The 23,784-nt window shown below is 41.0% G+C and overlaps 3 protein-coding genes across 3 annotated transcripts; 2 read left to right on the top strand and 1 right to left on the bottom strand.

Annotated features, from left to right (window-relative positions):
• Positions 1-681: 681 nt before the first annotated feature.
• On the top strand, positions 682-11,187 carry hgs (hepatocyte growth factor-regulated tyrosine kinase substrate). Its single transcript, XM_034089071.2, is given in 21 exon segments — positions 682-862; positions 2,705-2,789; positions 2,946-3,021; positions 3,407-3,499; positions 4,417-4,540; positions 5,053-5,105; positions 5,287-5,355; positions 5,487-5,611; positions 6,270-6,381; positions 6,563-6,646; positions 6,648-6,662; positions 6,748-6,843; positions 6,943-6,981; positions 7,087-7,251; positions 7,696-7,909; positions 8,002-8,174; positions 8,262-8,402; positions 8,571-8,754; positions 8,903-9,039; positions 9,343-9,522; positions 9,823-11,187. Coding segments are annotated over 21 exon segments (2,328 nt in total). The 5' UTR covers positions 682-825; the 3' UTR covers positions 9,949-11,187.
• Positions 11,188-11,286: 99 nt separating this feature from the next.
• On the bottom strand, positions 11,287-12,973 carry LOC117451003 (methyltransferase-like 26 B). The gene is made up of 7 exons (XM_034089073.2): positions 12,927-12,973; positions 12,529-12,731; positions 11,960-12,122; positions 11,809-11,868; positions 11,633-11,700; positions 11,475-11,553; positions 11,287-11,385 (listed from the first exon to the last, which is right to left on the bottom strand). The coding sequence occupies exons 2-7, from the start codon at positions 12,726-12,728 to the stop codon at positions 11,320-11,322; spliced, it is 636 nt and encodes a 211-aa protein (XP_033944964.1). The 5' UTR covers positions 12,729-12,731; positions 12,927-12,973; the 3' UTR covers positions 11,287-11,319.
• Positions 12,974-13,771: 798 nt separating this feature from the next.
• mrpl12 (mitochondrial ribosomal protein L12) lies at positions 13,772-21,799 on the top strand. The gene is made up of 5 exons (XM_034089309.2): positions 13,772-13,972; positions 19,726-19,924; positions 20,035-20,106; positions 20,299-20,436; positions 21,195-21,799. The coding sequence occupies exons 1-5, from the start codon at positions 13,914-13,916 to the stop codon at positions 21,309-21,311; spliced, it is 585 nt and encodes a 194-aa protein (XP_033945200.1). The 5' UTR covers positions 13,772-13,913; the 3' UTR covers positions 21,312-21,799.
• Positions 21,800-23,784: the final 1,985 nt, after the last annotated feature.

Genomic DNA, 23,784 nt, shown 5'->3' with positions numbered 1-23,784 from the left:
AAACCTTGTATTAAGGGCACTGTCAGAGCAATGGTTACAGGTGTAAAGGGAGAAAGGGTTTGCTTCAAATAAAAAAAGTAAAAAAGAGATGTAAAGCCAAGGGTGGAAATAGTTCTTGTTTTGAATGTAATTGAACTAAACAAAACATTGTACATTGTAACAATAAACATATTAACCAAAAACCTAAGGCAAGTTTTTTCTGGAATTACAAAATGTATTACATAAACTGGCTACATTATATAAGTATTGTATTATCAAAGCAATTAAGGTATTAAGGTACACTTTAAATTCTTATTTTTCTATTCATATAAATGTACAGAGGACATGCCATGTGCCTTTTGTAAACATAATATATTCCACAAATAATAATAAAATGACTTAAGTGACATGATAATAAACAACAACACAATTAATAAGCATTTATGAAATAAGTTGTGACACATTTCCCTTGAAACCTGCTGTTTTTTATGTAGGCTTATTGTCTTTTAATATTTTTGATTTTATGTTTTATGTGCATCTATGTTTTACCATAACTATTGAATATAATGAATTTGTCAATTAACAAAAATAATAGTCAACATTATATACTGGAGCACATTTTAACTGTAGTCTTACTTGTTGTTGCATATATGAGTCGCTAGAGGGAGACATCCCTCCATGTTGTTGTTTCTGCGGCGGAAGTGGGAAGTAGGAAGAGCTGCACAGCTGTGCTGCTTCGTGGCTAACAGAGAGGCTAACAGAGGAGCTAACTTCAGCGGTGAAAATACCAGGATCCGTTCACTAAACAGGACGCCTCGACAGCTACTGAGAGACTCCGAGTCCAATATGGGAAAAGGTGGAGGTACCTTTGAACGGCTTCTTGGTAAGTTATCATCAGACTTGTTAAGTTAATAGTATTAGCCAACTGTAAGTCAAAGTGCGATGTTTTCCAGCGTATTGTTTTGACAGACGTTGGGCTGTGGCTCAGTCTCAGGCCAGCTAATTTTAGCCTGCTAACAATTCACTCCTATTGTTTGGAGGCCCAGGGAGACTTAACTTAGCAACCCGATTATTTAAGTAACGAATACCATCTCATTAGACCCTTATTTTTGCTTGAAATCAAATCAAGTTTTATTTATATAGCACATTTATAAACGATTTTTGGTCGAGCCAAAGTGCTGTACATAATAAAAATAGCCTACAGTAGAGACACTTTACAGCAAATACAACAGCACAGATTGTTCAGAATATCAGTATGACAATACGACACCCTCTGTCCTTAGACCCTCACATCGTACAAGGAAAAACTTCCAGAGAAAACCCACAGTTTAAGGGGAACAAATGGGAGAAACCTCAGGGAGAGCAACAGAGGAGGGATCCCTCTCCCAGGACGGACAGACGTGCAATAGATGCCGTGTGTAAATCGAAGAGATAATACATTTTACAGCATATAGACCTGAACTGAGCTTGAACTCTAATCAAATGTGCGTTATGTTATTATCTCCGTACTATCAGCCGGTTAATCCATGTTGTTGGTTTTCTTTTAGGTTCATGTTCACACACGATCAAATGTTAGCTGGTGAATAACGTCACTATAGCTGATGACATGGCTCGTCCAAGAAAGCCAAGCAGCCCAACACAACATTGTTATATAATTTCTGAGATAACATACTTCATGTTTTGTTTTAAGTTTTTTAAGTCAACAACAGGTTGATTAGCTAGCTTCTAATCGGCTCCCTGTGTAGATACACGTTACCTTGAATAAAATAATTCCCATTAACAGCGCTGGTTAAGGTCACTTTAGATAATTATCTTAGCCTATGCTAGCCTACACTAGCATAGGAAATAAACTAATGTGTCATTGAAATGTCTAAAATGGACATTCACACGAGATAACACCAATATCTTAATTTGTAATAACCAACTGGGAGACAACACTAACGCACTGTGTGAACATGCCTTTAAGTTGATACTGATGGCCGAGGTAAAAACAAAGCTACTGGCCCTCAGGTGATAAACAACCCTCTTTGCATTTTTCAAATTTCCTATTTGTGTCATTGTGGCTCCTCAAACTAGATGTTGACACAGGGCCTCAACATTAGGTAAATAAACATATTCAAACACATTTAAAAATAACAGCATGTTTCAGTTGAATTTAGTTTTTTCCCCTCGTAAAATCATACAAACAATCATGGTTGTTTGACATACAAATGAGGGTATTTTCTTATGACACAGTAATTACTGTAAAACTATTCACTAGAGAAAACATCACTGTATCAATTCAAAAGCACCCATAAACAGATGTTTGACATGTATGTATAGCTGTATGACATGTTTGTATAGTGATACATACACTGTATAAATACGACAACATTGAATCACCTTTTATACAATAGATATCAAGTTCACCACATATTAAAGCCTTCAAAATGATTTCAAAGGCGATTCAGTTCCCATCTAAAGCAGTTCTAACATAACCTGCATATTATAACCCTAACCCAGGGTTTATTACAGACTGTCATTGGATGCTGTCGGTGCGTATCTAATAAACTGAGTGTAGATATAATTGATATCTATATAAAGAGCAGAAGAACATTGTTTTCATTAAGCATGTTTCTAGGAGTGTAATGAGGAGAATGCAATGCCTCTTAAGAAATGTTGGTTGGTGTAGCAGATACTCTGTAGTACAGAATAAATATGTTATTCACCATTTGCATGATTGCAGATAAAGCCACCAGTCAGCTGCTGCTGGAGACTGACTGGGAATCCATCCTGCAGATTTGTGATCTCATCCGACAAGGAGATGCACAGTGAGTGATTCTGCCCACTTCCCTTCCCTCTATATTTCATATCATTAGTGGTAGTTGAATGGCGCTAATTCCCAAAGGTTTTATTGATTTTGTTTCGTTGCTGCCTTTATTTATTGATTATTTTCTGTTGAGCAATATTTGAATTTGTTCTTGCAGAGCAAAATATGCTGTTGGGGCCATCAAGAAGAAGCTTAGCGACAAAAATCCACATGTGGCTCTCTACGCACTTGAGGTATGTACAGCATTTTGATTGTTAGTGTGCTGTTTTGACTTTTGGGTGAACTTTTGAAACTTTATGGATGAAAGGCAGTGTGTATTTCCTGCAGAAATGAATTGACTGTTGATACACTTAGGAAAGACTCTTTAGTATAGTTTTTGGGAATACATCACTAAAAGTATAACTGCTGCCCAATGTATCATATATAGTATTTGATACATTTTCTAATAATAATAATGCATTTTATTTATAGAGTGCTCTAAAAAGACACACTGAACACTCTGTGATTTGAACAACAATAGAAGAGGTCACTGTTAATCATCATGCTTTAGCAATAAGGATTTCTGATCTGTCTTGCCCAAAATGGTTCTTTGAATGATCATGTGACCTCACGCCTCAGGTCCTGGAGTCAGTGGTGAAGAACTGTGGCCAGACAGTCCACGATGAGGTGGCGAGTAAAACAACTATGGAGGAGCTCAAGGATTTACTGAAGGTGACCTTTGTTCTATGCATTTCCTGCACTTCATCATTCTGCTCTGTTTAGTTTCCAATGTACTTTTTACAAATCTGCTTCTTTCACACATACCACATTTAAATGAACATCTCATGAGTTCTGACCAACCTCAGTTATGGTCAATACTTTCTTTCCATTGTGAAGCTGAATTTGCTGACAGATGTCATGATTTAGAGCTGTAGTTAAAGATATATTTTTCTATCAGTTATTCTGTTTATTCATTGTCAGATTAATCGACTAGGGTTATCTTAGATGTTTTGTTTTGTTCAAACGATGGTTAAAACCCCAAAGATAGTCAGTTTACAATGATATAAAACAGAAAATAAGCTCCAAATCCTTAAAAAAAGATATATTTGCCATTTCGTGGTTGATAAAAAAAATCATTCTTTTGGGTAATCGACTGTTTGTTTAACAAAATCTTGTACAATTATATCTAAATAACATCATTGCAGCTTTAAGTAAACAAGCAGTTGACAGTTTCTATACAGTATACATTTGTTGCCCTGTTAAATACACAGTGGGATCTGTCTGACCATATTTATGACAAGGAGCCACATCACGCCAGGCAGCTGGCTGCACTGCAGCGTGAGCTAGCACTATTTGATTGGATCTTTGCTGTATCATGTGACACAAGTGCCTCCTGCCCTGACGGTTTCCACTTCCTGATGATGTCATAGCCTTGTGACAGGAGGCTTTTTTCAGACCATAACAAGGGACTTCCCACCTCAGCTCTTGTCATCAAACACATGTTGTTTGCCTCAGTTTGTGTTGGAGGAGCTCAGTTATAACAATGTTTTTGACAGACCCCAAATGTAGAATATGAGGAGGAGCAATAATACAAGAAGCATTTCAAGGTGAAGAGACTTTTGTTCACTGTGTGGTTCCTTTACCACCAGACACAGACGGAGCCAAATGTCAGAAACAAAATCCTGTACCTGATCCAGGCCTGGTCTCACGCCTTCCGCAACGAACCCAAATACAAGGTGGTCCAAGACACCTATCAGATCATGAAAGTGGAAGGTAAGCAGACGCATGCTATATCCCATCAAGCTGGCCTAAAGGGAAGCCTAATATTCTTTGAAAATATAAAACCCAGATAAAAGTTCCTCATCCTCATTAGCACCTACATTTGTGGTATTACAACTACATAAATCTCAGGAATATGCCTAAAATGTAATATGTTCTTGTGTTTCATTGACACAATCACTCATGTAAACTAAAACTATTTGAGGTTTTTAAATGAATAATCCTGTCACCGTATCTGTTGTCACTTGGCGTCTCACACACGGGAAAACGGGAGCCAGCTAAGCACTGCATAATAATGATCAAGACATACAGTCTAAGTTAATAATGAAAGTATTTTCTGTATAGCAAAATCATTTGGGGAATTGCATTTATTGTAACAATTCAGGATTAATGCTTGACATGGGTGCTTTATCATGTATCATTGTTAACTGTTGTTGTAATGCCAGTGTAGTGCCAGTTTCATACTTTATGTTTAACACGCATGTTTTCCACTTATTTTCTTACAGGTCATGTGTTCCCTGAGTTTAAGGAGAGTGATGCGATGTTTGCAGCAGAGAGAGTAAGACATTTTGTGTTTCTTGTTCCATTGCTGTGTAGTTAGTGACTTTGACTGAGTTGAATATACACCAAAATGTTGGATGCTTGCCATTTCCACTGAACTAATGGGTAGAGAGAACGACTTGCCACTTAACGAAGCTGCAGTGGGCATATAGTATCTAACACTTGTCTGCTTTGTCCAGGCCCCGGACTGGGTTGATGCCGAGGAGTGCCACCGGTGCAGAGTCCAGTTTGGAGTCATGACAAGAAAGGTAGGCTGGGCTTTCTTTAAACTACGGCTCTTGGCGAATGTACGGTTTCCTTCATTCATTTACAGCACATTGCGTATGTTTATTGCGCATGTGCGGAAGTTGATCTCAATTTGTGTTCTTTGTTTTTCCAGCACCATTGTCGAGCCTGTGGCCAGATCTTCTGTGGCAAGTGTTCGTCTAAGTACTCCACCATTCCCAAGTTCGGCATAGAGAAGGAAGTGCGTGTGTGTGAGCCTTGCTTTGAGCTGCTTAACAAGTGAGTCCCCGAGGCTGGTATGGTATGGTAGTATGGATTTCCTTCTCAGAGTTTGAAGTAAAGTGTCAACAGTGCGTCATATCTGCAGAGGACTTCATTAGCTGCAGTATGGCACTGGCATTGTAAATCATTCCCTTGCTCTCGATCCTAAGCATCATATTGTTGATATGTTCCTTGACTTATTCTGTTTACTACTTCCACCAAGGAGTTCCTGTTCTGTTCTATCTCAATTTAGTTTTGTTCTTTTAATGTTAACATTAGATAACCTGAAAAAAAATGGTTTCTTTTAATATGCCAGCTTTTTATAACTGCTTGTATGAGCAACATGCTTTTGATTTGCAAACTCATTTTCAATGTATATATATATCTACTGTGAGCAATGCTTGAAAATTACTTTTAGCAATGTGAACAATTGAAATGACCATCATGTTGTAGTAATGGTTCTGACTGACTGACCTAAACCTTTTTAAAACCTGAACATTACCCTGCTTAAGCATCTGTGTTTTGATGATGATTCAAAGACACATCTGATTATCATCATAGCCCATGTAGAAGATGTTGCATCATTTTCTCTGTAGAGATCTCGGTGTCTCAAGCAGCAGAATTCTCTCTCCTAATTGACACGTTGTTTGTCCTCCCTGTCCCTTCTCTTTCCCAGCCACCCCTCCCTCTCTCCTCCTCTCAGGAAAGCTGAGGGGAAAGCCCCCACCCCAAGTGCAGTCGAGCTGCCTCCTGAGTACCTGACCAGCCCGCTGTCCCAACAGTCCCAGGTAGAAGTGGAAAATGTAATGGCATAGTCATTCTGGTTACTTTTGAAATAAATGTATATATGATGCTTTGACACATTTTCTTGTTCTTTGTGCACTCACCCTGCACTGTATTTGAATGATTTTGTTCCACCATCCGTTAATGGATTTTTGTGTGCTGTTTCTGGGTCTGCTCTCTCACCAGATGCCCCCGAAGAGAGACGAGGCCGCTCTGCAGGAGGAGGAGGAGCTGCAGATGGCCATCGCCCTCTCCCAAAGTGAGGCGGACGGAGAAGGAGCGCATGGTGGGTTGCACAGCTAAAACTCTCATTTGTATTTCTTCATCCTGTTTATAGACAGAAACTCATTCCTACATATGTCTTCTTACAGAGGCATAAGAGCTCCTACTCAATGTATCCCAAAGCTGATCCCACTCCAGTGACTTCCTCAGCACCGCCTGTCAGCACCCTCTACACCTCCCCTGTGGTAAGACTCCTTCCCAAGCTGCCTTTCTCTCTGGCAAACTGAATTATTTACCCACATATGTTTTATCACTCATCAATGTGATCAATATGCTTTCTCCAGAACTCCTCTGCTCCATCAGCTGAAGATGTTGACCCTGAGGTACTATGATGTGTTGTCTCTTTCCCTACACCCATATTAAGATATACTACTATAAATGTTGCATTGTGTTCAAAATACTGATGGTAGCATTTCACAATCTTCCAGCTGGCCCGCTACCTGAACAGAACCTACTGGGAGAAGAAACAAGAAGAGGCTCGCAAGAGTCCCACCCCCTCAGCCCCGGCCCCCGTGCCTCTGGCTGAGCCTGCTCCACCCATCAGTCAGCCAGTAGAAACTCATGTCCCTGTGCAGCCAGTCAGCATAGTGGAGGTATGTTGTAACTCTGAGTTTAAAGCAAATGTGTGTACCGTACTTTTCGGACTATAAAGCGCACCTGCATATAAGCCGCAGCAGCTAAATTGTCCGTCTGTCTTGCTCTCGTTCTGTCTCTCGGTTCCACTTTTACTTTGGCGCGCTACCTGTCTCACTCTTTTCCGGCCTCCAGCTTTTCCTGCTGGAGCCCGCCGCTTAAAGGTGGCGGGCGCGGACTGGTCCTAGAGCCCATAGCGTTAAAGGTGGTTAATTTTACCTGTACAATCCATAGATTTAGGAGGTTCCCTAGTGGCCGTTAGCTGTACAAAAAAAATGGGGGAAAAAGTCTCGGCTTATAGTCCGAAAAATACGGTAGTACCATTCTTTACTTCTATCTAAACTTGAATGTGCAGACAACGACTGACTTTCTGCGTTTTGCCTCCCGCTCGTCCCCACCTTCAGCAGCCCTACCAGAACGGGGAGTCGGAGGAGAACCATGAGCAGTTTCTGAAGGCTCTGCAGAACTCTGTCACCACCTTCCTTAACCGCATGAAGAGCAACCACATGCGTGGGCGCAGCATCACCAACGACAGCGCTGTGCTCTCACTCTTCCAGTCCATCAACAACATGCATCCTCAGCTGTTGGACATCCTCAACCAGCTGGATGAGAAGCGATGTGAGTGTGCATGAAGTCATGTTTACCAATTGAATCGCACACATGCTTAGCGTTCAGTCTCTGACCCATCACATCATGGTTGTTGTCCGCAGTGTATTACGAGGGGCTGCAGGACAAGTTGGCTCAGGTGCGAGATGCTCGGGCTGCCCTCAACTCACTGCGGGACGAACACAGAGAGAAGCTGCGCCGTGCCGCCGAGGAGTCAGAGAGACAGAGGCAGATCCAGCTGGCTCAGAAACTGGAGATCATGAGGCAGAAGAAACAGGTATTGAAATGAGCCTCTCCATTTATAATGCCCATATTGTTAGACTGTTCATTATCATGCTCACAAGTGTTTGTCTTTGATCTGCAGGAGTACCTGGAAATGCAGAGACAGCTGGCCATTCAGCGCCTCCAGGACCAGGAGAAGGAGAGGCAGATGCGTCTGGAGCAGCAGAAACACACAATCCAGATGAGAGCACAAATGCCTGCTTTCTCTCTGCCATACGCCCAGGTACACACCGCGTGCTCCATGGTCAGCTGTCAGGCTAATTCACTACAGTACATTTCATTTCATTGGTCATGTTTTCACATTCCAATGAAAAGCGACTAAGACAGAATATTCACCTCTTCATAAGTATGTTGTTGAGTAAATGTCTGATATGATATGATTTTGCTGCAGATGCAGTCTTTGCCCCCCAATGTGGCGGGAGGGGTGGTGTACCAGCCTGGTGCTCCACCCAGCTACCCGGGCACCTTCAGCCCTGCTGGTTCTGTGGAGGGTTCACCAATGCACAACATCTATATGAACCAATCAGGGCAGAATGCACCTCCACAGTACCAGGCCATGCCCAATGTTGCCCCAGGTGAGGAGATGTGCTTTTGATAGCTTAAGAAATAAAAAAAATCTTCTATTATTGTTTGCCTGACTGCAATATATTAATTTACAAATGATACTCAAGTGTTTTTAAATCAAGTGTTCTTCTGTTTCTGAATTATTGTCTTCTTTCCCAGATCCAAATATGGTTAATGCATACATGTACCAGGCTGCAGGCACCAACGGGCAGCCTGCTCCTCCTCCCGGTCAAGCTCCGCCCACTACAAGTCCACCTTACTCCAACTATCAGCCCACACCCACACAGGGCTACCCGGTAAGAATCACTCCCAGTTAAAAGCAGAAACGGAGTGTTTACTAATCTCTTTCTGTTTTATTTTATACCAACTGCACACAACACACTGTATTTGTTTCTAAATAAATAGTGCAGTGATACATTGATACATAGATGATATGCATTCAGCTTTTTCCTGTAGAATACGCATAATTAAACAATTATTGAGCTGTTGCAAACTTACGTTGTTGCTGGTATGAAGAATGTTTTGGCAGCTGAGTAGTTTCATGTTGTTTCATTTTTTTCATTCATAAAGCCTACTAACTGTTGTCCTCTTTTCAGCAGAATGTGGTCTCGCAGGCACAGAGTTTGCCCCCCATGTCGCAGCCTGCTCCCACTAACGGTATGGGCTACATGGGCTACCAGCCTTACCCCATGCAGAACATGATTTCAGCATTGCCAGGACAGGACCCCAACATGCCCCCCCAACAGTACATGCAAGGACAGCCGCCCATGTACCAACAGGTCAGCTCCTTTTCTTTATTCTCAGCCACCAGCAGTAGAGCTGCAATGATTAGTCGATGAACAGAAAACTTATCCACAACTATTTTGTTTATTATATAAACATTTTCAGCGTCTTAGATATGGAGATTTACTGCTTTTCCAGTGACAAAGACATCACCTTTGACTTTTGGACACTGGTTTGTCTTCTAAACGGATATAAGCAGTGCTATCTCAATGATTTTGGGGTATCTTTACTTATTTTCCAGGTTACTTTAAGCCAAACCTTAATTTGTATCCATATGAACCTTCTTTTCTTACTAGGTGGCCCCCCCTGGAGGCCAGCAGCAGCAGCAGCAGCAACAACATCAGCAGCAGCAGCAACAGCAGCAGCATGTTCCTCAGGCTGTGCCCGGCAGTGCAGAGGCTCAGCTCATCTCCTTCGACTAAAAGCCTGCAGGCTGCAGTCCCACCCACTACACCCTCTCCTCTCCTTTGGTCTTTCACCTCACTCTCTGGACTCTCTGCCCCCTGGAAACACACCCCCCTCACCTCCGACCTTGCTGTGATGTTGTGGCAATGTAAAATATTGTGATGATGTTGCAGAACTCTCTCCCTCTTTGCATCACCTCCATTGAAGAATGGAAATGTCGGGTGACGCTGCAAAAAGAGGGCACCATAACCCCGACCCTTTCGACCTCTTCTCCCCTCTTTCCTGGTGATATGTATGTCGTTTTTCCTTATTAAATGAATAACTGAAGCTCAGAAATAGTCAGTGGTGTCAAGGTACAAATATAATAATTGAGGAGAAAAAAGGACAAGACTTAACTATCCTTTGTCTCATATTTTTCTAAATCAAAACTGCATGTTCAATTTTCATTATTTTATGGAATGGAAGTGAATTGCTGCAACTACCGAACAGTTTAGGCAGTGATTGAGAAAAGCTGTCTTTAAGAGATTGTGGGTGTGAGGATAAAGGGGGATGTTTAGGGATAGGAAATAACTCACATCTCCGTCAGTTCGCCATTCCAGCTGAACTAGTTTTATTTCCATCCTTTCTCATGAGTACACAAACTAGGGTTATCTTCTACTGTTTTGGCATTTTATTCGTTGTGCACTGCTTGGAATTTCGGATGTCGTAATGTAGTTTCCTAAATGACAAAACACGTTGCAGGGATTGTACATTGTATGAAGAGTGTCTTAAAATGACTTGGGTGGTTGTTTAATCCCCAATAAATATATACTTTCATATAGTTTAATAATTGAAATGACATAACTAGTGACTAAAAAAGCTACTAAAGCTACACAGCAACTCTAATATAATTCTGCATCTGTTTATTAAAATGATTTGTGATGCCGATGATAACGCACCGTCACAAGATAAGACCAGACTGAAAGAACCATAGGATTTCAAACCTAATAATAACTGCAAAGGGCCTCTTGGCACCCATCCTTAGAGCAAATGTCCCAGATCCTAATATACATAGTAAGTACAATTGGGGACTCTATTCTAAAGTGTACTCTGCTCTCAACAAATGTGGAATTGCTTGCTGAGGGAAAATGATGTGCTGCATGTATGTATGTATTCAGTTGCCACCTGTGAACTTCTTTATTCCATCATACTGATCTGTCTGACTTTAAAGGTAATTTTAAAACTATATTTAATAAATATCTGGTTCTTATTGTCCACTTGCTTTATCGTCTTTGTAACTTTCCATAGGATTGTGTTCCATGTCATATTCAAACATGTTCCAATAAGAGGGGTAAAGGCCATAGCATTACATGGACTCATGATGAAAAATAACATTTTGTTTTTATTCTTCAAGCTGTTTGGTTCTTCTCAAGTTTTCTGAAGATGAGGCATTTGTAGAATTCTTCCATCTCAATCTGAAAATTTGAAAAAAATCGTTGTTTAAGTAATTCATAGTAGTTGTATTAAAAATATAGATACCGCAAGCTACAGAAGTGTGACTCACAATCCGCTCCATACGCATCTCTTTCCCATAGGCCAACTGTCTCAACACGTCGATATCTGGAAGACCCCACTCTGGATTCCTGTGTAACAGCATTCAATAAGTATTTACTCTAGACATATTGTTGCCATGTTGTACTGGAGGGAAAAAACGTCACTCACTTTTTTCGAATCTCTGCATCCAGGTGTTCGTTACAACTTGGTGTAATGATGCCATTAATAGCATACACCTAGAACATGTTTAGGATTGTTAAAGGTCTCAATTCACAGTTTCATGGTGACATATATAGCCATTCTGAGTGCATAATAAACGTAATAACTAAAGGTAGCCTACTTACCCCGTATGTAATCAAAAGACCATTTTGTCGAAGGATCTTCCCTGCTCCATTGAAAACACCCTTGGAAAATAATCAGAAAAATGAACGCGACATTTTGATCATTTTGAGATCTGTGTTTTAGTAATTTTTTTGTTTAGTTAATCAGACGCACCTGTGCCGTTTTGAAGGAGCTGTATTGCAGTAAGTTGATGGCAACAACAACATCACAGGAGTTATTAGAAAGGCCTGCCCATTTCTCCCACGGTTCGCTGGCATCCAGGTGAACAGGCTGCAGCACATTCTTTGCATGGGTTGCAGCAATATATGCCTTAATACTGTAAATGAGTATGCAGAATTAAGCTTACATTTTGTTTGTAAAATCACCTTTTAATATATCTCTTGCTGCTATTTCAGATCTGTTTTTTGGTCTGGAATATAATAAATTAATATATGAAAAAAATGTTCTAACCTGGAAAATGCTGGATTATTTCAAAAATAAAATATTAAAAGTAATGCACTTTATATACTAACACTGGACGTAGCCACAAAAAAGTTACGTTTCACGAATGTCCTTTCTCAAAACTGTTTCAGTGCAACAAAAAAAGGCATTGAGCATTCAAAGTTGGCCAAATCAAGTTATCCTTATCATTGTTAATCCTAAACATTACTGGCACAAACTACAGGTGTAGGCCTACTGTGCGAGCAAAAATGTCAGAATACTTTTTTCTATAAGGCACAAACCTGTCCCTTGACTCTTCATTGACGTCTGATGGCTGCCAGGTAACAAAGGGCATCTTCGGGGCAAAGCGTATGACGTGCTGCCCAGTTCCAGAGCCCAGCTCTAAGGCAAACAGCTGCCTGTGGGACTGGTCATCCAGCACCTCTTCAAGCACTAAACACAGATCCTCCCAGTTCCTCTCCGCCAGAGGGGAAAGCAGCATGGTCTGTTGGAGAAAAACAGAAGGACATGTTACCCTGTCATCTTGTATTTCCAGCCTATGCAATGATATTGTGTCTCAGAGGATTCCTCTTACAATAACTTGTGCTGGTTGACAGAGACTAGCTGGGAAATGGCATATGTGTGGAGGCTGTTTATGGTTTATGAACGTGACAGCAGATGGGTAGCCTACAGAGATTACCTGGTTAAGAGGATTCCCTATGTGCTCATCCCCGGTGTTCAGCACTTCACTACAGGTAGGACAGAGAAAACACAGGGAGAAATCAATTAATACTATAAGTCTGTGTCTGAAAAGCAGTCAACATGAACACGTCATGAAACGTGGTATCATATTGTCATGTGCTTTATCATATTGAACCCGAATGTGTTTGAATCATGAGTTTTCATTGCCAATGTGTGGTCATGGTCATGACAAGATACAACATCTTAAAATATGCTAAGAATGCAAAGGTAATCAGAACCAGACTGAATTTACCCAATTTAACAGGAGAGCAAAAACAACAAAAATCTTTCCCTGACTTTATTTAATAAATCCAGTATTTATTTTGATTTCCATTTGGTAATTTTAAAATTATGAAACTTCGTTTATGATAAAAAACAATACTATAAATTAAATACATGCTAAATATGCAGCATTATTAACATTTTCTTTTTAAATGTTTTGAGCTTTTTAGTGATAAAAAACATTATTTTTTAGCTCATAGGTGCAATATTTTCAATGTTTGATTTTTAAGTAATCCAAAATTATGTGTGATTAGGTGATATTGCTTTCAACCAATGAATTATGTTACTTACTACAAAAAATGCCAAGTAATTTGTTCTCAGGAACTGCATCATTTCAGAGTCACCTCTTCCGAAAATACGTGTATGTAATTAATGCAGGTAGTATTCATGAAAGAACTTCCTTTAAATAAACGTATACACCTTTAAACAGTATTACTTTAATCTGTACAATGTCAGCATTACATTTATTTACATATGGTTTCTTTTGTCCCTCCGCGGTTCCCGTATTTTTTTGAGCAGGTCACGACTCCCGCAATGCATTGTGGGTAAGTCAGAATTGGAAAGGACGCCATGTGCTTTTGAGGCAGAGGGACTGAGAGGAGACAGCGAAGTGACAGACTTGTTTTATTTTTTAGGGACACCGGAATATACGGCTTCAGCAAGCATGTACTGCACCAGACGCTGCCTCCGGACCGCGCTGCGGGCTGTGGCGACCACTCAACGGTACGTAACGTTACAGAGCAGCAGGCAGTCTGTCGCGTAACACCGGCAGCGGTTAACTGTACATCAGGGTCTGACTGCCTGCATCTTCAAGGGCAGACAGCCGGTGACTGCTGCCGGTTAATCTTGATGTAACACATGCATTGGTCACCGTAGTTTGTCTGAATGCTGAAGATGCATGGCTGTAAAGTCCGTAGCAATGCGCTAAGTAAGTCAGCTAACGTTAGCTTTAGCCAGCAGTAACTTAAACCTTACAGCCTTAAACTGCTTTAACACAATAGTAAGCATTTAGTGGCATTAAGAAGCGTTGTCCTCGTCTTAAGTGTGGTTGTAACATCTAAAAGTAGCAGCAGTTTGACATTTTCTTCCGGCTAACGTCACCAAGGTCACACTCGTGTGCCTTGTAATTTGTGTTTATGATGGTCAAATAACCGCAAGCGGCATCTCCTTAGTAAACACGATTAACAGGCTACATGATCAGCGATCAACCGTGTGCAAGTGCAGCCAACACAACTATCAGTAGTAGATGATGTCTGTACAACAAAGCGTTCATCTCAGAGAGCATAGCTTCCCATCCTAATGTAGCTGTAACCCCCCCCACCCCCCCCCACCCTCTATAAAGAGTCAAAGGGTATATGTGAGTGGTCACAAGGGGGTTAGCAAGTTAGCATAACAAAGTAATTCTGGTTTAATGGCAGACTTTCTTCTAATATCTCTTTTTAGGACTTTAACTCAAACACTTACAAGTGCATTTACTCTGTCCTGTTCTTAAGATAACATTTGAGTACTTCTATTTTCTATGACTTTTTTTCCCACTGCATCTCAGAGTGAACCATCTATCTGAAAACCAAATTATTAATGTAAAATAATCTAGTACAGTATGGTGTTACTGTTTTTCAAATTGAACTATCTATCAGCATAAAAAGTAGACAAAATAAGCTCCACCATTGATGAAGACATTAATGCATCACAATTTATATTCCAGTAATTACATTTACATTATTCAGAAAGGAGGCCATTCTGAATTCAAATTAGTACTTTCATTTTTGATGGTTTAAGTATATTTCCATGCTAACACTGTTGTATTTCACCTTCTATTATGAATATTAATGCAGGACCTTTTCTTGTAACAGTATTTATTACAGTGTGGTGTTGGTATTTTAACCCAAGTAAATTATCTAAATATTTCATCCACCTCCGAAAGACACGGGAAAAAGGCAACTTCTCATAACTCAGAAGAAGCTTAGGAATGTTGGTTATTTTTGCCTGAAATTAAAAAAAGAAGAAATAGATGGTCAGTAGCTAGTAATCAGAATAGGTGCTCATTTAATGATTTGTCCTACCAACAGTCGATAAGCTAATACACATTTGGTTTCATTAATACTTGTGTCTTTTAAATAACTGCATTATTTCACCTCTTCAACCTCTTAAAAGTATTCAAATCAGTTTTATAAAGAGTAATCATTTAAACAGGTCTTGTATAAGGTTTCTCTAAACTACACTCTTTTTAAAGGGGTCACAAACATACATAATGTGCAGATATAAATAGCAAGATTGGCATTAACTGGTCAGTGGTACATTGGTAATTCAAATCAGTGCTTCCCACAGATCTGAAATATACTTGCGGGGCTGGTGGTAGCGGGGTGTGTGGGGGGGTTGAGGTGACGTGCAACAACATTAACCTTTCTGTTGGTCGCTTGTTATCAGACCCTTCACACGATGGCAGAGCGAACAGGTACAGGCAGGGCCCATAGTGATAGCCCTATAGTCTAGTAAATCTACTACCCACAAATTAACATATGGACATGGGTTACTATTTAAAAAAAAAAAAATGGTAAATGTATTTAGGAACATAAGTGATTTTAAGTGGGGGTGGACCTCAAATCTTCTAGGGGGGTCCGGGGGGAATGCTCCCCCGGTAAGATTTATTTTGGAGTTAAATGCATCAATCTGGTGCACTTTGAGGGGAAAATAAAGATAGATCTATCTATGGGAACACCTATATGAAACAGAACTGTATACATTTCAATAATCATAAAATCATGGCCATAACCAATAACATCCCATTTCTAATATGAAAAAAACACTGAAACTTGTTTAATTATTTATTTTTGGTTCATTTATAGTTGTGAGTGTGTCCGTGCTCCTGAACCAGCCTCTCCTGTCTCCCTCCTCTCCCCCCTTCTCCTCTTTGAGGCAGCAGCAAAGACTAGTTTAAAGGCCCTGACACACCAACCCGATTTTGGGAGTCAGAGGCTGTCAGGCATTCGCGGCGCCGTAGTCAGGTTGGTGTGTCCCGCACCGTCGACCGTGACACGCCTTATTTGGACTGCCAGACCCGATGCATGGCCGATTCAACATGTTGAATCGGCCATGCATCGGGTCTGGCAGTCGGACCAAATAATCACTCTGATTGGCTGTTCAGCTAGCAAATCAGTGCATGAGAAGCGAAGCGGAAGTGAGGGATGTAAACAAACGATTTAAGAAGGCACACACAGACTGCTATTCATTTTCATCTCATCATGGCGATCTGGAATGATGCAAACGAAGACCTGCTCATCACCTTGATCCAGGAGAGGCCAGCTCTGTATGATATTACGGAGAAAAGATACTCTTCTTCTTCTTCTTCTTCTTCTTCTTCTTCTTCTTCTTCTTCTTCTTCTTCTTCTTCTTCTTCTTCTTCTTCTTCTTCTTCTTCTTCTTCTTCTTCTTCTTCTTCTTCTTCTTCTTCTTCTTCTTCTTCTTCTTCTTCTTCTTCTTCTTCCGGTTGTTGCCTCTTTTGAATGACGAATACACACTACCGCCGCCTGCTGGTAAGGAGAGTTATTGCCACTCACGCACTGAAGTCGGTGCGGTGTGATCCCGTGCGACACATGGCCAAAACGCAGGAGAACACGGCCAGGCAACAGCCGACTTCAGCGTCGGCTAGTCCTCTGGTGACTGCTTGGTGTGTCAGGGCCTTTAGCTCTTAACAAGTTTTAAAAGTGTATCTTACCTTTTTTCACCTAGTTAACTTTTTATTTTTTATTCATGCATATTTTACTAATCACTATCCTCTCAAATGGAAATATGTGTTTACATAAATGGTGACCAAACCTTTACCTCACCTGAGTCCTTTACCTCACCTGAGCTGAGGTTATCCCGAGCTTGAATGACACACAGAGACCAATCACGGGCTTTGATTTATGATCTGTATGACAGTGGCCATGTCGGCAGGCCACATCATGTAGACAGCCAGTCACCCTGTGTGAGGCAGACCACATCATGTAGACAGCCAGTACACCCTGTGGGAGGCAGACCACATCATGTAGACAGCCAGTACACCCTGTGTGAGGCAGGCCACTTAACAGGCCAGGCCATCAGAAACCCCCCGGTCCTCCCGATGGCCAGTCCGGGACTGGGTACTGGAGGCGTAGAGCGAGGGATCATTGTCCACAAGTTAATTGATCACAGATGGCGTCGTGGTCACGGACAACAAAAATATATATTTATTAGGGCCGGGACTTTAACGGGTTAATTAAGATTAATTAATTACACAAAAATTAACGCGTTAAAAAAATTAACGCATTTTAATCGCACTTTAATCGCACTTATTTTTGCACAGCGGAACGTTTCTCACTGGATGAGTTTCAGGCGTACCGATTATACTGGAGCACCAACTAACATGACTTCATGACTTCAGCATGGGACTTCAAACAACAACAAACCACGGTGAACAATAGTCAAACATGAACGAACAAGCTGATGAGACCGCTTTGGTTGGCCCCATGGATGGGAAATTTTGTTTTAAAAAAACGGACGGATGGAAGCGTCGACAAGAGCACGGTTGTGTGCAAATTATGCAAAAAAGAATTTGCATATCACCGCAGCACATCAAGCCTAAAGTATCACCTAAATGCAAAGCATGTAGCAGCTAGCGTGGATGTTAGCCCGACTCCGAGTGCAAGGAACCACACCCTGACCCAACCCACACTCAACCAGATGACTGGTTTCAGGGCCAGGATAAGTAAGTCCACGTCTGAGAAAAGATTACAGGGCTCGACATTAAGGACTGCCCGATGGCCCGGGGCCATCTAGTATTTAGCTCGGGCAATGAAGCCTCACCTGCTGGTTGCCCGATCGGGCAATCTATTATGCCAGTATCATGCAGTTCGCGGATCCAGTAATGAGTGACCCGACAGTGAAACTAAACATATCTATAACTAGTTTAGGTAGTTTGAGAGGTAATTACAATAGCTACGTGTGATATTCTAACCTGAAGTGTGTGTTTTGTTCCGCTCACCGCTGCATGTGGTTATGCAGAGCTGCGTGTCGAGTCTCGACTCGTCAGCAGCAGCTGATCTCTCTCTCCCGTCAGATTAGACTTCACTCGCGTTTATGTCCATATCGATCAGATCCAGCTAGTTCTAGCTAATGATATGACTACCTGCTTATTAAAAGACAACTACACAATAAGTGTCGCTATGCAACTGGATGAGGCCACAAAGTATAGCGCAGCATTATGCATTTGTTTACATGCCCACCGGAACCGCGAGGCATTACCAACAGATCAACGCACAATCAACCCATACAGGACATCTCTTTCTCCACATTAAGTGTTAGACATTAGAGTTGACTATTCTTGTCTGTCACATACTCTTCTTGTCTGTCACATAAGTGGCGCAACTGAAGCGGTATTGCTCTAAAGGGAAATTATTTTGACCGAAGATATTTAGATTTGCCGGCTAACGGGAACTCTGACGTGTGCTTCGCGGATGCGCTCGGCTCCTCTCGACTGCTGCTCGGGTCTGCTCGGTCAGCTTCCGGATGAGGAGGCATTCGTTCGACCAACTTACAGTAGTTAACATTACAAACATTTTTAACAGGGGCCATAATAGTGTAAATAATGTTTGTTTTGGCAGTTATAACTGAATGTAATGTTTTCTACTTTTTTCCATCTGGGAAGGCATTTGCCTTCATCAGATGGAAAGTGTTTTGACCAACAACTTAAGTATTTCTTATAGCTATGCAGGGCATGCAAGCGAGCAAACACAAACAAAGAACAAACAAACAAGTGAAATGAAGAATAAAATTGAAATTGTACAATATAATATTGTGGTGGTTCATCTTATAATTCAGTCTAGAGAATGCACCAGACAGCATCTAAGACCTGCAAAAATCAAAATTCTCTAGGGGGACGGAGGCCCCCCAAACCCTTCGTGCCATTTCGTCCGCGTGCATTTTTCAGGGCAATCTCTATTGGGCTCAGGGTCATCTGTAAATTAGCTTAGATGGCACACAGGGCCATCTCCCAAAATCCTTAATGTCATGCACTTGGACTGTAGACCACTTGGAGTAAAATCCATGTGAAAATTGCTTCTCACTGTTCTCAGGTCAAATATGTATATTTGATTAAAAATGCGATTAATTTCGATTAATTAATTACAAAGCCTCTAATTAATTAGATTAATTTTTTTAATCGAGTCCCGGCTCTAATATATATATATATATATATATATATATAAAACCTAAATCGGTCGGGAAATATACTTGGGCGGCCGTTAATATACCTGGGCGGCCCGCCCAAGTATAGTCTGTGTGGGAAACCCTGCAAATGCATCCATTAAATACATGTTGGAGTGCATGTCTGGCATGTGAGATGCATCCCAAATATTTGGTGTGCCGATTCCAGATGTTTTGCTGCAGATGCTCTCAGTTGACTCTGTCCTTCATCTGAAACTCTGAATAATTGTTTTCAATATATTGTATTTTTCCAGGTCACAGCTTCAGCGGCAAACACCAGCCTGGTGTGCTCTCAGACTCCTGAAGACCAGTCCTGCCACGCATTCAGAAACCATCGCCTCCCCTCCACTAGACGGAGCGCCCAAACTGTACCCTCCCAAAATCCAACAGCTGGTCAACGACATAGCCACTCTCACTTTATTAGAGGTGTCGGACCTTAATGAGCTCCTCAAGGTTAGTGGAATAAGTCACTGAATCTAACCCATCTTACCCCCCTGTCAGATATTGTTTGTGATATATCTGTGGTGACATGTTGGGTAATGATCTGTTTGTGTTGGTTGCAGAAAACTCTGAACATTCAGGATGTTGGGATGATGCCGATGGGGGCGATGCATGCCTCAGCTATATCTGCGCCAGTAAGTACAGAGAGTAGAGGAAATTGAAACACCTAACAGTATAACTTTGTCTGCTACAACACAATCATAAACTACTACTTTGAATGAACACTTCAGACTTGTTATGGTAAAACATGTAGGTCCTTTGTCAGATTTGTTGTCATGTAAGAGATCTAATACATTTGCTATTATTTTTTCTTTGTGTGAAACTAGGCCGCAGAAGAGGAGGACGTACCAGTCAAGAAAGAGCAGACTCACTTCATAGTAAAACTGACAGAATTAAAGGCAGCTGACAAAGTGAAACTTATAAAGGAGGTGAAGAACTGCATCCAAGGCTTGAATCTTGTGCAGGTAAGTCTCATGACCAGTCCTCAGTCCAGTCTGACCATAGTCTTTAAAGGTTGGTGCCCTGTGGAGCTTTGGTCCACTGGTAAGGTAACGCTACCCAGCGGTGAGGTTCATGGTGAGGCACTGACTCTTTCAGAGTCAGATTTACAAATATAGCTTTTTTTAGTCTGATGTTTCGATTAATTTTAAACAGTCCCTTCAACAAAAGGATACCCAACATTTAAATATTGGATTGCTCTCTCTTAGTAAGATCCCATTTTCTTTACAATTGTTGTCTTACCTTGACTTGAAGATAAAGTCCATGCTATCCTTTTTACTATAAAAAGCCATTGGAATCATACAGAAATCACATTTACAACACAGATCAGTGGAGACATTTTACTATTATTATTATTATTAAGGCTCTGCCTCCCCTGACTGCACGTCGCTGCTACCCAGTCATTCCTGCAGATTGACAGTAGATGGCGATAACGTGCCAAGAAATGCAGAAAGGAACCAACACACCAAGAGGAGGGCTACATGTTAGCAAACAATGAAGGATCTGTCATTTTCATTAGTTTTCTTTGCAAGTACAAATAAAGTAAACAATTTAGTTAGACCTAAGGTCAGAAACTTTAGCTTCAAGAAAACTTTGCAGGGCACCTTTTTATTAAAAGTATAAAATATATTTTGGAATTTGGCTCATGACAATGCCATATTTCCGGTTTTCACAGATTGGGTAACCGTTTACTAAATCTTTTTCCTCTGTCATCCCACACCAGGCAAAAAAACTAGTGGAGGCTCTCCCCCAGGAAATCCGAGCCAATGTATCCAAAGAAGAGGCAGAAAAACTGAAAGCATCCCTGGAGGCAGCAGGCGGCACAGTTGTGTTGGAGTAGATCTGTGTGGCCACCTATTCTCCAAAATGTCGCTGCTTGTGCACTTCATCCTTCGTTCTCTTCAATCTTTTTTTTTTTTACACGACAAAGAGGAGGATCCCTGGAAACAAAGAAATGCCTTCTGACTTTAACATTGTCTCTTGACAGCGTCAGATGGGGCGGTTCAACTCGGACTGAACTGTCAGGCACACTGCCTGCACAAGTGGCTGCCCCGCTGTGTGCTTGTCCTTTGTCTGCTCATGTGTCTGTCTGATATTTGTGTAGCCAACAAGCTACAGAAATAATGGCCGTGGTGCCAAGTTATTCAGTTGGTCATTCTGTGTGCGTACGTTTAACTTTTCACAGAAAGAAAGATTATGCTGTAGGGATATGGAAACCATTCCCTATGTTAAAGAATACCAGATACTGTATCAAGTTCGAGGGATGAATGGGCCGAGTCTTTATTACTTATAGAATTGTTAATAATGTGATTAAAGTTGAAAATTCCACTTTTGTCTTAATGTTTTCTTGTGGGTGATTTTATGCATTATGTTGTATATGCAAACTTAAAAAACGACAGAATTAAATTGAAATATTAATGTAATGTGTGATGCCTTTAATAATACGGAGTTATAGGACTGAACATCTTTAATACTACATTTTTCCCAGACATGAAAATATCCATATATTGTGTCATCAGTAACCCTTTGAAAAAATCAATCATTGTTTTAAAAAAAATTGATGGAAAAGTAGTTAAATTATTTTGTATTGCCGGTCACAATTGTGACCGGTGGGATTGTGTTGCCGTGAAAAAATAATAATATGGAATTTGCATACTTCTCCTATGCAGTCATCCAAATTTGTATACATCCAAGCCTAGTTATCTACACATTTAAAACTCTGTCACTGGCGATCCCCATCAAATTCTAGTTAGACTTTTTACATAACAAAATTCCTGATGCAACACAAATATGAACAACCATCAACGTGTTTCAACATTTCTATTTTAGTGCAACACGTATGGAAACATTAATATTATACATCTGTTGTAACATTTGAACTTTTACTTTAGTACAATATTTGTTGTAACATTGTATTTCTGTTATTTTACTGCAACATTCACAAACAACTGTCCAGCCACTTGTGTGATTCATTCACATTGAACATAAAAGGTAACATTTAGAAAAGGTAGCATGTTGAATAGGCGTCCTACACTGAACAAAAATTGCAAAAATGCAATATTATATATATCATAGGCTTGAGATTTGAGAACCAAGTGCACGATTAGTTTGTGCATCACTATTTTGAACTACAATCTACTGTTTGATTAACTTGAACTTCTTTTCCAAAACCATCCAGTCATTTTGGACTTTTCCCCTTTGTCATGGACTTGTCCTTCGTACTGCATCTCCACAGCCTTTATTGTGTCTGCTTTGTTTTTAAAAAAAATAGCTATTACAGCCTCTTTGCATTCACTTATAGTTCCCTGTCTACTGTCCATGGTACATCTTGAAGCACTGAATGTGCAGTGGTGCTTTGCATTTCTCACATGCATAGGCAGTGTGATTGTCACAGTGACGACATCTCTGGAACCGATGCATCGTGTTGATTGGCCAGTGAGAAGCTTTGTCATATCTTGCCTGATATTCAACAGTAGCTGCCAGCAGAGATCTCCTGCCCTGGCTGGCTCAGTGGTTTTGTGCCAAACTTTTGCATAAGTGACTGTGCCACTATCCTTGAGAAGGTGGGCAGATCAATGGGCGCTTTCACACCGGAGTACTTTTCCCAGGAATAGTTCCGATAGTTCTTGGGATTTTGCTTTCACACCAAAAAGATCTGGAACTAGAACCTAGTTCATGCGAAACCTTTCACCCCTTTTCAGTCCCTGCTAGAGAGGTGGTACTTTCCTGGGGAGGAAAAGGTTCCAAATTCTGATTGGTTGGGCGAATTACAAAACAAGCCCTTTAAAACTCCGAAAAGTTTTGTGAAGCCGCCATTTTATTTGCTTGCATTAGCATTATTAGCATTAGCCCAGTGCACCAGTGGAGAGAGACTAACTTATGGCAACACAAAATAAAACGTGGGAGCGGTGTAGTGAGGAGGTGTTGGCACTTCTGGCGATTTACCCGGGACTTCGGGTGGCAGTATACGCCGTGAAGTTGTTTTCGGCCTGCCAGTAAACCCAAAGCAGAAGAAGAAGAAGTGACATCAGCGGCTTCATTTGCGTAATCCTCGCTCAGGGATTTACTCCGGTGTGAACGCGATCTACTCTTTAGTTCCAGGAACTGGGACATCAAACAGACGATTTTGCCTCATTGTTCCAGAGCTTCTTTTTGTCATTTCATCAAGGAGTCCAAGAGAAGTGAAGAGGTTGTCATGGATGAATTTTCAACCTTGAGGCACCTGAGCTTGCTCTGCAAGATTAAGGGCAACACTGGGTCCCTGACCTAACCCCGTCTCAGGGAGGAGAGTGTGGGATCCACCATATGGCTCC

The sequence above is a fragment of the Pseudochaenichthys georgianus genome, chromosome 8, assembly GCF_902827115.2.
Source record: "Pseudochaenichthys georgianus chromosome 8, fPseGeo1.2, whole genome shotgun sequence".
Taxonomy (NCBI): domain Eukaryota; kingdom Metazoa; phylum Chordata; class Actinopteri; order Perciformes; family Channichthyidae; genus Pseudochaenichthys; species Pseudochaenichthys georgianus.
This window is presented reverse-complemented; position numbering and strand designations above follow the sequence as displayed.